At 48.3% G+C, this 15,092-nt stretch overlaps 1 protein-coding gene across 1 annotated transcript in view; it reads right to left on the bottom strand.

Moving 5' to 3' along the window:
* Trpm8 (transient receptor potential cation channel subfamily M member 8) overlaps window positions 1-15,092 on the bottom strand; it is a 117,957-nt gene that overhangs the window by 41,024 nt on the left and 61,841 nt on the right. Inside the window, exons 11-17 of the mRNA XM_008834505.2 lie at window positions 14,648-14,766; window positions 9,792-10,082; window positions 8,228-8,323; window positions 7,208-7,337; window positions 5,957-6,102; window positions 2,169-2,281; window positions 1,549-1,765 (exon numbers count right to left, since the gene is read on the bottom strand). Coding sequence (XP_008832727.1) covers window positions 1,549-1,765; window positions 2,169-2,281; window positions 5,957-6,102; window positions 7,208-7,337; window positions 8,228-8,323; window positions 9,792-10,082; window positions 14,648-14,766 — 1,112 coding nt within the window. The remainder of the gene's footprint in view (window positions 1-1,548; window positions 1,766-2,168; window positions 2,282-5,956; window positions 6,103-7,207; window positions 7,338-8,227; window positions 8,324-9,791; window positions 10,083-14,647; window positions 14,767-15,092) is intronic.

Here is a 15,092-nt window from a genome sequence, read left to right as displayed (position 1 = left end):
GAAACTGCACAAAAGTACCATGAAGAAGTCACGGGAAACCCACAGGGATTACAAAACTTCAAAATATTGCCACTGGCAAGCCGGGTGTTACCTTACTAGACAGCATGCCCCCCATCCCCGCCCGGGTCCCCTGCTCTGCTCCTGCTAGTGGCAAAGGGAGGGGCACGGAAGGCTCCTGATCAAGGCAGAACCTTCGGCCCAGGGTCTCTAGCCGGCTTCCCCTCTGACAGCCCGATTTCTGTTCCTGTGATAAGACACTCTAACCAAAACCAACTTGGGAGGGAAAGGATTTATTTGGCTTAAACTTCTAGGTCACGGTCTATCATTGAGGGAAGTCAGGGCAGGAACCCAAAAAGGATCTTGAAGCAGAAACCATGGAAGGGTGGACTGGGGAGATGTCTCAGTGGTTAAGAGAACTGGCTGCCCTTGCAGAGGACCTGGGTTGGGTTCCCAGCACCACCCACATGGCAGCTAACAACCATCATAACTCCAGTTCCAGGGGATTCGACACCTTCTTCTGACCTCTGCGGGCATTGCATGACACAGGTGTACTTACGTACACGCAGATAATACACTCATAAAAAATGTAAAATAATAAATAAAATATTTAAAAAGAAACCATGGAGGAGGAGCATTGCTTGGTGGCTCATGCTTAGCCAGTTCTTCTAAGCCTAGGACCACAGGGATGGTGGGCTGGGCCCTCTCACAGCAATCATCCAATAAGAGAACCCCCCACAGACATGCTCATTGGCCCATCTGATGGAAGCAATTCCTGTCACATGACTATAGACTGTGTCAAGTTGACAGTTAAAGCTAAAGGGTACACCTTCCCTGGCCACATCCATCAGTCAGCATTAGTTAGGGAACAAGGAATGAACTCAGTGCTAAGAGATCTCTGGGGATCTAAGAGAGTTTGAAAATCACCTGCAGGTTTGGGGACTGTCGCCCATTGGGAACATTTATCGGAGGGAACTGGTGGCATTTCGACTTCAGAGACAACTGCCACGCCTCTTGGTATTAAGGACCTGCCACCCAGGGAGGACACCCAAAGAGAGGCCCGATTCTGCAGCTGCCTGGGTGTATTGAAGCATTCTCTCCTTGAGCAGTAGGGAGGCTCATAAGACTCCAGAGGCTGAGGAAACTTAGAAGGTTCCAGAAGCCAGTGAAATGTGCAAGACTCAGGAAGTTCAAGAAGTTACAAGATTCATGGGCCCCTACCCCAAGTTATATATAAACAGTAAACAGCTGACTCATGGCCCCTTCCCCAGGCTAGATATAAACAAACAGCAGGTGGAGGAGACTCTTCCAGGAAGTGTTGGGTGGGAGCTCCAGGATAGTTTTATGGGTCATCACCCAGGCTGGGGTGGGCTTTGGGGCGATGCTGCTGCCTCTGAGTCACCTGTGCTCCTGTAAGTAACCCCAAGAAACTCACTAGTTCACTAAGCTGTACTGAGTGGAATCATTTCTTTGGTGTGTTGCCAGTGCCCTGTCTGAGTCAGCAGACATGTGTTCGCATCTCCCCAGGAAAAGTGAACAACACTGGCCTACCTGCCTCACTTCATCACAGAACAGGACGAAGACCAGGGCGTAGAGGATCAGCTCAGGGGTGTGCGGCACAGAGTGGAAGTCCATGAGCAGCACGTAGGCAAACAGCAAGAGGAAGGCAATGTAGAAGACCACATTCCAGGAGAAGACCACAAAGGGCGAGGTGAAGAAGGCCACGTAATACCACAGCAGCTTCTTGTGCTTGTCAATGGGCTTCTTCCTGATCCAAGCAAGAACCAGGGTGGTGTCAGCACACAGACACAAGACACACAGACGGACACACACACGTGCACACGCACAGTGTGGGTCACAGCTTGCTTCCCACCACAGACAAATCCACACCCACAGCCAGGAGGAACAGACAGGGCAAAACTGCGACCCAAGACTGGCCTAGCCAAGATTCAACCCCTGGTGTTTAGTGATTGGTGAATCCACCCTCAGATACTGAGGGCAGGAAGGACGTCAGCCCCACCTGCATGAAGTCAGCCAGGGAAGATGCTGGACCAAACACATTGTGCATCCTAAGTTTTAGGTCTCACAACCATTTACACCAAAGCTCAAACATATGTAGATATAGTACATACAACCAGCTCACATACACAATCAGGTGCCTTGGTTCATACCTAAAGGACACGAGGCCGGAGCCCACCAGGGGGATGACAAACAGGCACAGGATGATCTTCCAGTTCTTCGTGTCCCGGGAAATCTCTCCATACCATTGCTTGGAAAGAAAATTCTGGAAGGAAACCAAGACAAAGAACAGGAGTCCTTATTGATTCAGGTGTACAAAGGTCAGTATACAGCCCTTCTTCCCAGCCCTGTACAATTCCCAATACTCAACCCACTGCAGTAATGTTTATCTTTCATGTGTCACCTGGATCTTAAGGGACTATGAAGAAACAACTTAAAATTATGTTTGATTTTTTAAATTTATTTTTATGTGTATGAGTGTTTGGTCTACATGTCTATAAATGCACCATGTGGATGTCCCTGGAGGCCAGAGGACAGCATCAGATGCCCCCTGGGACTGGAGTTACAGATGGTTGTTAGCCTCCATGTGGGTGCTGGGAACCAAACCCAGGTCTTCTGCAAAGGCAGCCAGTGCTCTTAACTGCTGAGCCATCTCTCCAGTGCCCAAATCATACTTGATTTTTAAGTCTTTTCCTAGGTTCAATTCTATAAGTTTTAAAAGAGATGGTTACATGGGTGCAAATTCAATAAACCCATGAATTTTTAACTACTATGATTCTTATTTATGTCAGCTCAAAGAAATATGTTCCTAACTCCCCTCCCTTCAGTGATCACAAGTTCAGAGGTACAGCCAAGGCTGTCTGTAGGGTCCCCAAGGATTCTGAAGGCTTCTGTTAGGAAGCTAAAAGGAAGACAGGAAGGGAGAGGCTCAGTCAATCAAACTGACCTGCAGGAAAACACTCCCCGATAGGCCCGTTCCTGAAGGAGGGGCGGAAGGGTTTCCATGACGGTGGAGGCTGGAAGAGTTACACTGCCACCAAAAGCTGGAGGGGGACAGGGGCCTGATCATACTGCCCACAGCTGCCAGCAAGAACAGCCAGTCAGCAGAAGGAGCACGGCATACAGAGGGCAAAGCAGGGAATGCCGGGGCCACGTAGTGCCACCCGGAGGGCAGGGTCTGGCGTTCCACTGGGAGGAGGACAAACCCCACCGTGTCTTCTTGGGGTTGCTCCCACAGGCATGTGCTTGGCCTAAGAGAGGCAAGCTGGACCTGGAACAGTACCCAGCAATCACAGCAGTGGGACTCTAGAGGGTTTCCCAGAGGCCCCAGGGACACCTTCCGCCTTAGCACACTGAGTCTGCTTCTCCCTTCCGACTCACTGCCTGCTCATCACTTCCAGGCTCACCTCCAGAGTACACTACTTGCATTCAGATCTGTGCACTGGCGTCTGTTTACTGGCCACGTGGTATAATGTGAAGTCTGAAGTGGGAGGCAATCCCCAGAGGTTTAAATCCCAGGGCTGCTGCTTCCTAGCATTGTGAGCCTGGGGAACGTTCCAGAACCTCTCTGAGACCCAAGTCCTCAAATTAAATGAATGCCACCCATCTGATGTGGTGCAGAGGAAACACAGAGCAGGCGTGGCCTAGAAGCACCAGCCTGCCCACCGCTCCCTACCTGCCCCTCAACCTGTACCTCTGCAACAAGCAACTCCAGGCACAGGTGTAAACTGCTGCCTGCTTGAAATGGGCCAGCTTCACCCATTTCAGGATCATTTCTCTATCACCACCAAGAATGATTAGAGCAGTAACAGCTGGTGCAAAAACCTTTCATTTCTCATAGAATTTCATGGAATCACCATAGCAACTCTTCCTGACAACCACAACTGCTACTGTCAAATATGAAATGCACCCCCCTCATCTCCAGGCTCATGAACTCCTGGTCCCTAGCTGGAGGTGCTGTTTGGGGGAGGTTTTGGAGTTCGCTGGTGGAATGAGCCGCTGGGGGTCAGCCTTTGAGAGCGATAGCCTGGCCCAGTTTCCAGTCCTATATTCTCTGCTTTCCAACCAACCAAGAGCAAGGAGCGTCACAGCCACAAACTCTGTGACATCGGATTGAAATGTGAGCCCAAACATCTTTCCTCCTTAAGCTGCCTGTCAGGTCGTTGGTCACAGAAAGATAACTAATATACACAAATATCCCCATTTCACAGATGATAAACCAAGGTCCATCATTTCACATCTACTTCAGTGGCTCAGGCTCCAAGTAGTGGGATCCAGAGCTACAGATCGTTATTATAATGTACTGTTTGCTTTATGAAAACTCACAAAGACATCTGTCTCCTTGCTAAGTGGTCTTGGTTTCATTTCTATTGCTGTAATAAAAATACCCTGACAGAAAGTATCTTTAGGGAGAAAGGGTTTATTTCAGCTCATAAGTCTGGGTCACAGTCCATCATGGAGGGGAAGTTGTGGGGAGGTGACACGACCCTGAAGGAGCCGGTCACGCCCACACTCGAGAACAGAGAGGGAATGACTGCTTCTGCCCAGCTCGCCTTCTCTCCTTCTACAGCACAGAACCCAAACCAGGACCTGTTTCCACCCGCCTTCAGGTGAGTTTTCTCACATCAATTAAGTCAAGAGAGTCCTGCACAGACACTCACAGGCTAGACGGCACCTCTGAGACCCTTCTCAGATGATTACAAGTTGTGTCATATTGACAAGCTAACCATCACCCGGGTCTTACTCGCCAAAGGCCCATATGTTAAAGGCTTAATCCCTAGTGTGAGACTTTGTGGGGGGGTCTTAGGTCACTGGGGACACGCCCTGGAAGGGGCATCAGTTCCTCCTCTTCTCTCAGCTTCCTAGCTACCATACCACCTGCTGCAGTCCTGCCTCGTCATGTACCCAGAAGCAATGGGGATGAACAACCATAGACCTCCAGACATGGTGAGTCAAAGTAAACCTTCCCTCTTTCAAAGTTGATTAGTTCTGTGATTTTGGTACAGTGATGGTAAGCTGACGAACATGCTACAGGAGTAGAAAGGGTCCTTATGAGAAACCAGTCAGTCTGCTCCTGAGTGGAGCCTTAAATTTCCAGTTTTGTGGGGCCAGTCACCTGGTCACAGGACCACCCCCAGGAAGACAGGTTCACTCTAGTCACTCCAAAGAGATAGGTGGAATACCTAGTGTGCTAATGAGATGGTGACCTTTTTCTTCCCAGAACCCCCACCCCCTAGCGCAGTGCTCATGGACCAGGCCACAGACACGCAGCTTTCTATAAGTCTGCCTGCTTTTCTGAATAGCAAAACAGACCCCCTCCTTGTCTTCTTCCTGTCTTTTCTAAGCACTTTCCCTGACACCGAATTTCCCCAACATCTTGAGTGTCTTTGCTTTTGCTCTATCGCCCCCTTCCCCTCCGCGCCACGCAGCTGCTGGTCCACCGCATCTCTGCCCTCCACGCTAGCTGTGATCCCGCAGGGCTTTGTGGCTTTTCCTTCTCCCCTCCATTCTCCTGCTCAGGCAGCTACGGAGATGTGTTGCTCTAAGAGTTTCTCCTTAATAAAATTGTCCTAAAGTTTCCACGAGTCCATTCTTAAATTCTTTTTTGAATGAGACTAAGAACCCCAAAAGAGGCCCCACTTTCCCTGTGTCAGATTCACTCTTGTGCCATCTCTTAAGATAAAGATGCCCAGCAATGCCTACATGCTGCCATCTCCCATGTTGTCACCCATCTACCCCCATGACCCATCTACACCCATTTTACATACGAGGAAAAAAAAAGGGCTTTTAACATTATTTTCTTTTTTTTTTTCCTCACAAAGAACCGTATTCCTTCTGAACATGAAGCTGAGCGTTAACATTATTTTCTCAATGCTACTGATAACATGTGATGTCAAAGCCCATTTCTGGGTGCACTGTTCAAGGCCTGACTGTTGCTTACCTGGACCCCAGGCTGGGCAATGAAATGCTGGTCTGTAGCCTCCACGGCCAGCTCCAGACAGTTGCTCCCGCCCCAGGCTTCACAGGAATAGACCAGCAGCTGCTCTGCCAGGTCTTCGTCACTGCTGTAACACTCTGTGAACAGCTCTGCGTCATCACAGAGAGGAGAGTCAGGGTCGGGGCAGGCACATGCAAGCCCTGGCCTGTGCACCCCCCCCCAACCAAAGCCTGCACAGATTGGGTGTGAGGATGCAGAGTTACAGAAGGGTACGGAGAAAATTGTCCCCATGTCCCCTTTACTAAATAGATGATGTCTTCAGACACACAGAGTCAGAAGTCTCCTGAGTGCAGACGGTGTTCATAAACATTAATGGACGTGAGCTGCCCTCAACCCCAGGGAGCCCCGTCTCCGATAGGCTTCTGTCTGGACACGGGCAGGAGGCCTTGCTCCCTAGGGAGGACCTCAGACCCTCTGCCTCCCCTTACCTAAGATAACTCCTCCTCCATGCCTTTCTAAGCAAGATATCTTTGCACATAAGTCACAGCATGAAAACCAACCAAAAAACCCAAAATGCAGAAGAATCGGACCTGCTGCACTGCTCGTTCTTCAAAAACTAATGAGGAGGAGACCAGAGCACAAATCCTCGGAGAAAACTTTGGAAAGCTAAAATATTGGGAGCCAGAAAGGAATCATATCTTTGAAATTTCAATTTGTCAAAAGAAATAATTGCACATCTGGTCTCCAACACAGGGGAGCTGAGTTCGTGGGCGTTTTCCCATTAGATAAGATGGTAGACAAAGCTTGCCGTGCAGTTATCACACTGAAAACCTCAAACAGCGAAAAAAAGAACCAAGCTGGCCTACAACTCCGCACTGTCAGGAGTGCTCACATCCCTGAAGGGCCTGGGTCTCTGCAAATGAGCTTGCAAGTTAGGTAAATGCTTGGACCTGTCACAGTGTCTCAACAGGAAAAAAAAAAAAAATGCCCAAGTTCCCTAAGATGCTGGGATACTTAGACATGAGGCTTGTGTGTCCCTGGGTGACCGTGGGGTCACTCAACCCAAGATCCCCCCATTTGTCCTTGTGGAAGTCTAATTGTCAGAGGCATACAGCATGTATGTGGACTGTACACCCCATTGTGAGGTCTGCCGCTGCCTTATCACACCGGCGAGGAGAGCTGGACCACACTTAACCCCAGCCAATGCGCTGTGACTGCCACTGGCGAGAGGGGGCACCACTGTGGGACACTCACCAACTGCCCGGGTCTCATACTCATTAGCCAGCTCTTCTGACTCCCCAGCAGCGTTGATGTCGTTCTTTACTTTGGCAAGGGTCTTCAAAAGTTTGCTGGCCCCCAAGGCTGCCAGAGTGCAGCCCTTGGTCTGTCGGGGAGTCGGGGGAGTGGAGAATTTTAGATTCATTCATAATCTCTTGAGATGGTCAATATCAAGTTTGAGCAAGTATAAACTGGAAGCCACAGTAGAAAATGGTAAAGTCATAACTAATAATGATTCGAGGCTGTCATGAGCCCAAAATAGACTTAGAACTCAATAAACTATTCACCATCCTATACATGGAATTAGCATAAAGAAAAGAGAATTCCCAGATAATACTTCAAGAAAAGGAGACGGCAGGACACGTGGCTGGCCACTATTTCGGTGTTGTCACGATAGTGAGAACACGGGGAGCAAGTGAACGAGAACACAGAAGACACGCGTGATAGAGCGGCGTCAGAACCAACAGGAAGGTCTACTTTTGTACACTGGATGTGGAGAAGGGAGCACGGCTGTCCACAGATTCACTTACAGAAACAGCCAAACCACAAAGAAAAAGCCTCAATAAATTTTCCAAAGTAGAAATTTTACAGGCCCTGCTTCCTTTCCATAAAGCTAGAAGTGATTATTATTTTACCCCTGTCACCATGCAGTTCTGCGGATCAAACCTAAGGCCTTGTGTGTATAAGCCAAGTGTTTAGAAATTAGTTTTAGAAGTTAAATATCAACATTTCTTACACTTGGGAAATACTTTCACACACACCCCCCACACCTGTGGAACAGGAACGTGTAGGGTATCCTCCAAGCCCTGCATGGCTCCTTTCCAGGGACTGCTCCTCCCAGGCACATCTCCACGGACATGCAAACTGAGGGACAGCCATATTCATGTGTGTAAGATGCTCCAGATTCTGAATTAGGCATGTGAGCACTGATTAGATCAGAACTCTTACAATACAGCACGCATTGGGCACATATTTGGTGCAGGCCTGGACACTCACCTGCTCCCAGATGACCTTGGAGAGTTCTTTCTTGTTCTGAAGGATGGCCCAGATGAAGAGAGCTTGCAGGGGGTGCCGAGTGGTGAGAGACACATCCTGGGAGGGGTCAGAGCATCTGGTCACATATGCAAGTAGACATTGCTGTATGTATACTATTCTAATGGTGAAAGTGGGGGTTTGGGAACCCTGAGCTCGGCGCTTCTTGTTTGGAGAGCTCTTAGCTTGGGGTTAAGTCCATTTTAGCAGCACAGTGGTGTGATTCTTTCGCATTTCTGAAAGTCAGCAGGTGGTGTGATTTGACATGAAACCTTTCATCCATCATAATAGACAAAGTGGAACTGGACGGGAAAGTACAGAGGGAGAAAACTGAGCAATTTGAAGTCGGAGTGACTTCTGGAACACCACAGAAAGTAACTCTTCCCCATCCTATAGATCATTTCTTAAATGTTCACATTGAATTCTAAGTTCCCTGTGGCTTAAATTCAATTATCGCAATGCAAAATGCACTTATTACTTTGCACTGTCATCCAAAGATTGGAGTCCCAGTGCATCAGTTAGAATCCCAGCTCCTGTTCAAGATTCTGCCCCTTCCAATGGAATGTTTTCAGACTGTCCATGTTCCTTCTCAACTTCCATACTGGTTTCACTCAGAACTAAGCTGTACAGGGCCCAATTTTGTGCTGCACTTCAAAGTTAAAAATGCCAAACAGAAGTTCTACAAACACTTCCATTGCATCCACATACTGAGCTCATTCCAAATTCTAACAAGATCACACACACACACACACACACACACACACACACCTAAAAATCCCAGAATGACAAAAGAGAATGACCTAGTTTGTTTTCTCAGAATCAATCCTGAGATGAGAATTTGAGGCAAGTATTTTACTTGGAGAGTGAAGAAATTAAATCAGAAAAGAAAGACACCCATAGAAGGCACATTATCAAGCAAGGCGCTGTGTGGGTTAGCAGAGAGTTCAGCCCAATGTGCAGTTCTCAGAGCCGGTGGAATTCATGGCTCTGAGTCATCTCCTCCAAGTGAGGGAAACTGGGGCATTCAAACACCATCCTCTGAAATCCCTGGGCTCTGACTGCCTGGTGATACCAGGTGAAACAGACCTGCCTGTACTTAAAAAGAAAGCCAGGGGTCATGGGTGGCATGTTCCCATCTGCTCAGATGGATACCTGGACCACATCTGTGGAGAGAGCCACTACTCCGTTTACACAGAGGAACACCTGGCAGTCAGCACCTCACCTGGGCAGCAGGGAGCACAGGGGTAAACAGGCTGCAACATGGGCAGGCAGTCATCTGTCTGCCCCTGTTCCCCATCAAACGCCCTCAGGAAATATGCCACGCTAAGCTTTGGAATTAAAAAAATATGCTGCAAGTAAACATAGCCAGGGTCATAGAGCATCAGAAAACTCACCAGTGACTTTATCAAGGAAAAACAATGGAACAAATCAGTATCGGCGTGCTAGCTGCTTTATGGCGATGAGGTAGGGAATGGGAGGGGTGGAGGCAGAGAACTGAACTCAAGCAGACAGCTCTGCCGGTACATACATGGAGTTCCACGTCCAAGTCCTCCCTGCTGCTTCTGTCTTCCTTCCAGAAGCTTCTACGGAAGTTTGCCACCAGCTTCCAGACAAATGTGAGGAGGGCATCGTTGTAGGAATTCTTGGCGATCTGCAGGTTCCGGTACACGAGGGTGCTGAAGTGGGTGGAGAAGAGCTCGGTGAGGACGTCATTCGTGAGAAACTTCTGCAGGTTCAAGCCATTCTCCAGAAAGAGGCGGACAAACTTGGGCCTGTCCTTTATGAGAGCCGTGAACATGACTTCTTGAAGGTCAGCAGACTGAGGAGAAAGAGAAGACGGAGAGTTCATACCATAAGGCTGACAGGGAAAACATGAGCTGCAAAGTCATGTCTTCAACTTCTCTTTCAATCCCAATTGATAGAATAAAATTCACTTTTTCAGCATTTAGCTGTAGAAGCGGCAAAGTGGACTCTTTGAAGGTGACCTGGACTCTTGCTCATTTGGAGACAGACATGCCCATGTGACATGGGCTGGGAGCTGACCCAGCACTTGGTGCAGAGCAGCAGGGAGCAGAAGTCAGTGTTATAGCTGGGACCCTTCCTGTCTCTGGAGTCTGCAGCACACACCGACTGTGGGCCACTACCAGTGCTGCCCGTGCACTCCACACCATCACCATGGAAACTGCTGCCCTTCCCAGGTGACCGCTGAACTGTCCTACAGTGACTGAGTTCTCAAACACCCTTGGCAAAATGGAACCCATCACACCACATGCCATCAAGCAAAGGTCTTGGATATGACACAGTAGAACGTTACTGGAATACCCGACAGGGCTGACAGTTCGTTATCGGTATCGCAGCTTTCTGAGCTCCTGATAAAAATGATCCCAGGGAGCCTTGCTGGGAATCTTGTTCTTTCATTTTGGTAAAGACAGAGTCTCACTTGGTAACCAAGTTGGCCTGAAACTCACTACATAAACCATGCTGGCCTTAAACTCATGGTAATTCTCCTGCACCAAATGTTGAAATTACAGACACGAGTCATGCCAGCCTTGCTGAGAGTCTGAAGAAAGATCAGTGCTCACTTCAGCCACAGACCAGTGGGCTCAGGCCTCATCGACTCTTATGTGTGTCACGTGTCCTCCATAATATTTATGACAATTCGAGTCCATTGTCAACATTCACAAATTCAAAGGGTCATCAAAATCTCTATTTGTAGCATTAAATCCAGCCTCAAAAGTGGAAACGTAAGGTATGACAACACCGGAGCCGTCAGCAGGATCGGGTGGCGGCCGCTCCCTGGAGCCCAGGCCCTCCGGCGCCCACCGTCTCCATGGCTCCCCACTGTTGCCACGTAACTCCCTTGGGTTTCTTGCCCAGCCCCTGGTTCAGTGGCAGCAGTGATGGTTTTCATGTCTAGCTAATGTTCCCTTGGGCTAACATGCTGCCTACAGGGAACTGTCACCGTCCTTTGAGTCCCCACGTTATGGATCTCACTGGGATCAGCAGTGAAGGGGCTCACTTACAGACAATGGCGGCTAGCGTTCTCCACTATCAACAAGGCACGTGTCCGTCATGCCTGGCATTTTGCATTTCATTAAGTGCCTTCCCATTGATCCCACACTGGCATCATGGGGTGGTGGTTCTTAAACCCGGGTACTTACTCTAACAGACTGCTGGGGGTCAACCTTGGCATCTCTAAGCAAGCCTGAGGTGGAACCCAGTGGTTTACACTTTAAAAAATATTTTATTTATTATTTTATGTGTATGAGTGCATTGCCTGTATGTGTATAAGTGCACCCATGTCCTGCAGTGTGCCTGTGGAGGTCAGAAGGCAGCATTAGATGCCCTGGAACTAGAGTAAGTGGATGGTTGTTAGCTGCCATGTGGGTGCTGGGAATTGAAACCAGGTCCTCTGCAGGACCAGTTTGTGCTCTTAACAGCTGAGCTATCTCTCCAGTCCCTGGTTTACACTTCTAACAGGATCTCAGGTATAAGGTTAGCGGTCCGAGGACCACACTGTGAGAACCACTTGCACATGGGAAAGAAAAGACTTTGCAGACAGACACATCTCTATTTCCAAACCTCAATTCTACCATTTTCTAGCAGGATGAGTCAGTACAACATTATGTCTCTGAGCCTCAGCTTGCTCTGTTCTGGTTAGTCAAGACAAAATGAGACAGCCCAGGTCAGAGATTCAAATTCAGAGCAGCCCCTAAAGAACCATCAAGAAACCTTCTGCAACAGCCACCGAGCTCTGACTCGTTTCCCAACAAAATGAGAACATCTCTGCTGTGGGTTGGTAAGTGGTAAGGAGACCTCTCTGTGCACTGTAAAGGGTCACACAGCACCCCTGGCCCCAAGACTTTTTTAAGGTCAGAGCGAATGCTGCTCTAGTGCTTAATAAATGTCACTGTTCCAACCCCCTTAGAAACAGCATGTGATTTCATGGACAAAACAGCACAATGAGGAAGAGCTACGGCTCTCTCCATCTCCAGGTGAGCCATGGCATCCTGGCAAATATTTAACAAGAGAAACGTAGACCCTGGCTGCAGTGTCTGCTGATTTCTGTGATGAAAATGCTCCCACCCACCACGGCTGCTTTCCCATCACAACGGTCACATCACCGAGCGCAGAACTGGGAAGGGATGTGGAGTCTCACACCACTGCATAAAAGCAGACAGCTGCAACAGAGACCACCTCCCAATGGCAATTAATAATAAGTGTGATCAAATAGCTAGAAAATCATGAGTTGGTGTGTGTGTGTGTGTGTGTGTGTATGTGTGTGTGTGTGCGTGTGTGTGTTGCATGTGTGTGAGTGTGCAGCTTTGTGGCCCTGTGAGCACATGCAGAGTCCAAAGCAAGACTTTGCATCTCTTCCTGGTTCCTGCCACCTTCCTACCCTGAGACAGTGCGTCTCACTAGACCAGAAGCTTGCCTCTTCAGCGAGGCTGTCTGTCCAGCGGGGTCCTAGTGATCTTCCTGCCTCCCAATGCCGGGGTCATAGACACATACAGCCCTGCCCAGCTTTTTATGTGAGTCCTGGGGATTCAAACTCTGGTCTGCATGCACCCTTACTGAGCCATCTCTCCAGCCCCAAAGTCATGAGTTGATAGTTTTTTACCTTTGTTTCTCATAAAATCTATTTAAATTCTAAATTTGCACAATTTGATTTTTTTAAGAATGACTATATTTAGCAACCAACCCCCCAAATCTCTGAAAACTTAGCAGCCAGTTGTTGCAGTCCGGTATGCTGGCTCCAGCACTGTAGAGGAAACTGAGGCAGTGTCTAGCTGAGCACCTTGCCCACAGTCATGCAGAGGACTTTTCCAGTACCCGACTCTCAACCATTATGTCCTTCACCCCAACAATCTTCAGCCAGGTTAACAAAATTCAATTTATAACTTTAATATGTGTCTGTTTATTTATGAATTCCATCTGACCTTACTTAAATAGAACAATTTACACAGAGGGATTCATTTATGAATCAATTAATTAATCTACTTATAATTCTACTTTCCCTCCATTAACTAAAGCCTGGTGCTGTGTAATAGGGTTCATTATAGTGCAAAGACCAAACACAAGACAATGTTTGCTAAAGGGATGAATAACTTAAAAATTCATGAGCCATTAATCCACTACTGTCATTAAAATTGATCATATGTTAATATAAGTCAAGTCTTAGTCTTTGGCAATGCAGTGGTAGGCCCGTATAGCATTAGTGTCAACTTGATACACCTGGGTTGAGGGAGCTTCAATTGGTGTTGTTTCCATTGAACTGGCCTGTGGCCATGTCTGTGGGGCATCTTCTTGATTACTGAGGATATGGAAAAGCCCAGCCCACTGTAGGCACCCCTGGGCAGGTGGGCCTATGTTGTACAAGAGAGCAGATTGAGCATGGGGCAGGGGAGCAAACCAGTAAGCAGCATGCTTCCATGGCCATCAGCTCCTGCCTCCAGGTTTCTGCCCTGAGTTCCTACCTTGGGCTCCCTGATGAACTATGACTCAGTGACGTAAGCCAAATAAACCCTTTCCTCCCCAGGTTGGTATTGGTCAGAGTGTTTTGTCACAGCAATGGAGAAACAAACTAGAACAGCCTGATACTGGTTTTGGAACCTGGCTGTGGAGGATGGGAGCTGTGAGATAAGTGCGCCTTCAAATCTGCACACAGGTATAAAATTAAATATATCCTCGTTTCCCCTAACAACCTCAATTCAGAAGAGCTGAAAGCTAGAGGTAGCCTTGTAAGTCTAAGTTGATGCTTTAACTGTTGCTGTGGAACAGAGTGATCGAACTTCAGAGGCCCACAAGAGGACCCCTCCCACAGATGTGGTCCTAAAACACGAAACCAAAGAGCGAGAAAAGCAGCGTGCTGGAAAATAATAGTTTTTACTGCACATGTGTGCAGCTTCCATATTGAAAGTGTTTGGTTGACGCAGAGGGACCCAAGTACCTCACTCTAACACACCTCGTGGGTATTTTGGACCAAGTTGCTCTGTTTTCCCCTTATACGTCCCATCCCTGACAGAACTTTCAGCAGAATTTGACTGGGCGGGTCAGGTAGCAAATGAGCGCTGCTGCTTTGAACCTTAGTCAAGTTACTCTCCCTGTGTCCTTCATGCCTCCACCCAGCTACGCTCAAGGGCAGACCTGTATCCTCTCATCTCCTGGTTGCAGGATTACAAACTTTGGATACCTTACATTAGAGCCCTTGGCTATGTTTTCTCTTTGAAAGAAAACCTACTCAGCCAAAATCCCGTCCAACAGTCAAAGAGCGAGAACAAAGCAATCATAAGACTTAATATTGACGGCCCTGTTGGAACTAGAGCAGCTGCCATGGGGCTGCTGTCCATGTTGACCCCAGAATCACAGAAGGCTCCTCCTTACCTCCCATCTGCGGTCATTGGTGAAGATCTCATCGCTGGCAAGGTCCAGCTGGTTCCACTCCAGCAGAAGCTTCAACTGCCCGTTCCAGTTGTCCTTGTCCTGCTCATTAGTGCTAAAGGCTGGAAGTGAGCAGGAAGAGAAGCAACAGACCCCAGGCTCATACATAAGGAAGCCAGGATCTCACATCCACAAATACCAGAGCCACTTGCCAAAACAAGCGTGCTCTCTTAGAACCAGAGGGAGTAGCTGTGTCACGCTGTCACTCAATCTTTTTCTTTATTTTATTGACTTTTATTTTATCTGTATGAATATATTGCCTGCATGTGTGAAAGTGCACCCACATAATGCAAAGCCTGGGAGGCCAAAAGAGGGAGTCAGATCCCCTGGAACTGGAGTTACTGACAGTTGTTAGCCGCCATGTGGGTGCTGGGAATCAAACCTGGGT

The sequence above is a fragment of the Nannospalax galili genome, unplaced genomic scaffold (genome assembly GCF_000622305.1).
Source record: "Nannospalax galili isolate Female #2095 unplaced genomic scaffold, S.galili_v1.0 scaffold771, whole genome shotgun sequence".
NCBI lineage: Eukaryota > Metazoa > Chordata > Mammalia > Rodentia > Spalacidae > Nannospalax > Nannospalax galili.
Note: the sequence above shows the minus strand (reverse complement) of the source record. Positions and strands in the feature narration are given on the sequence as shown.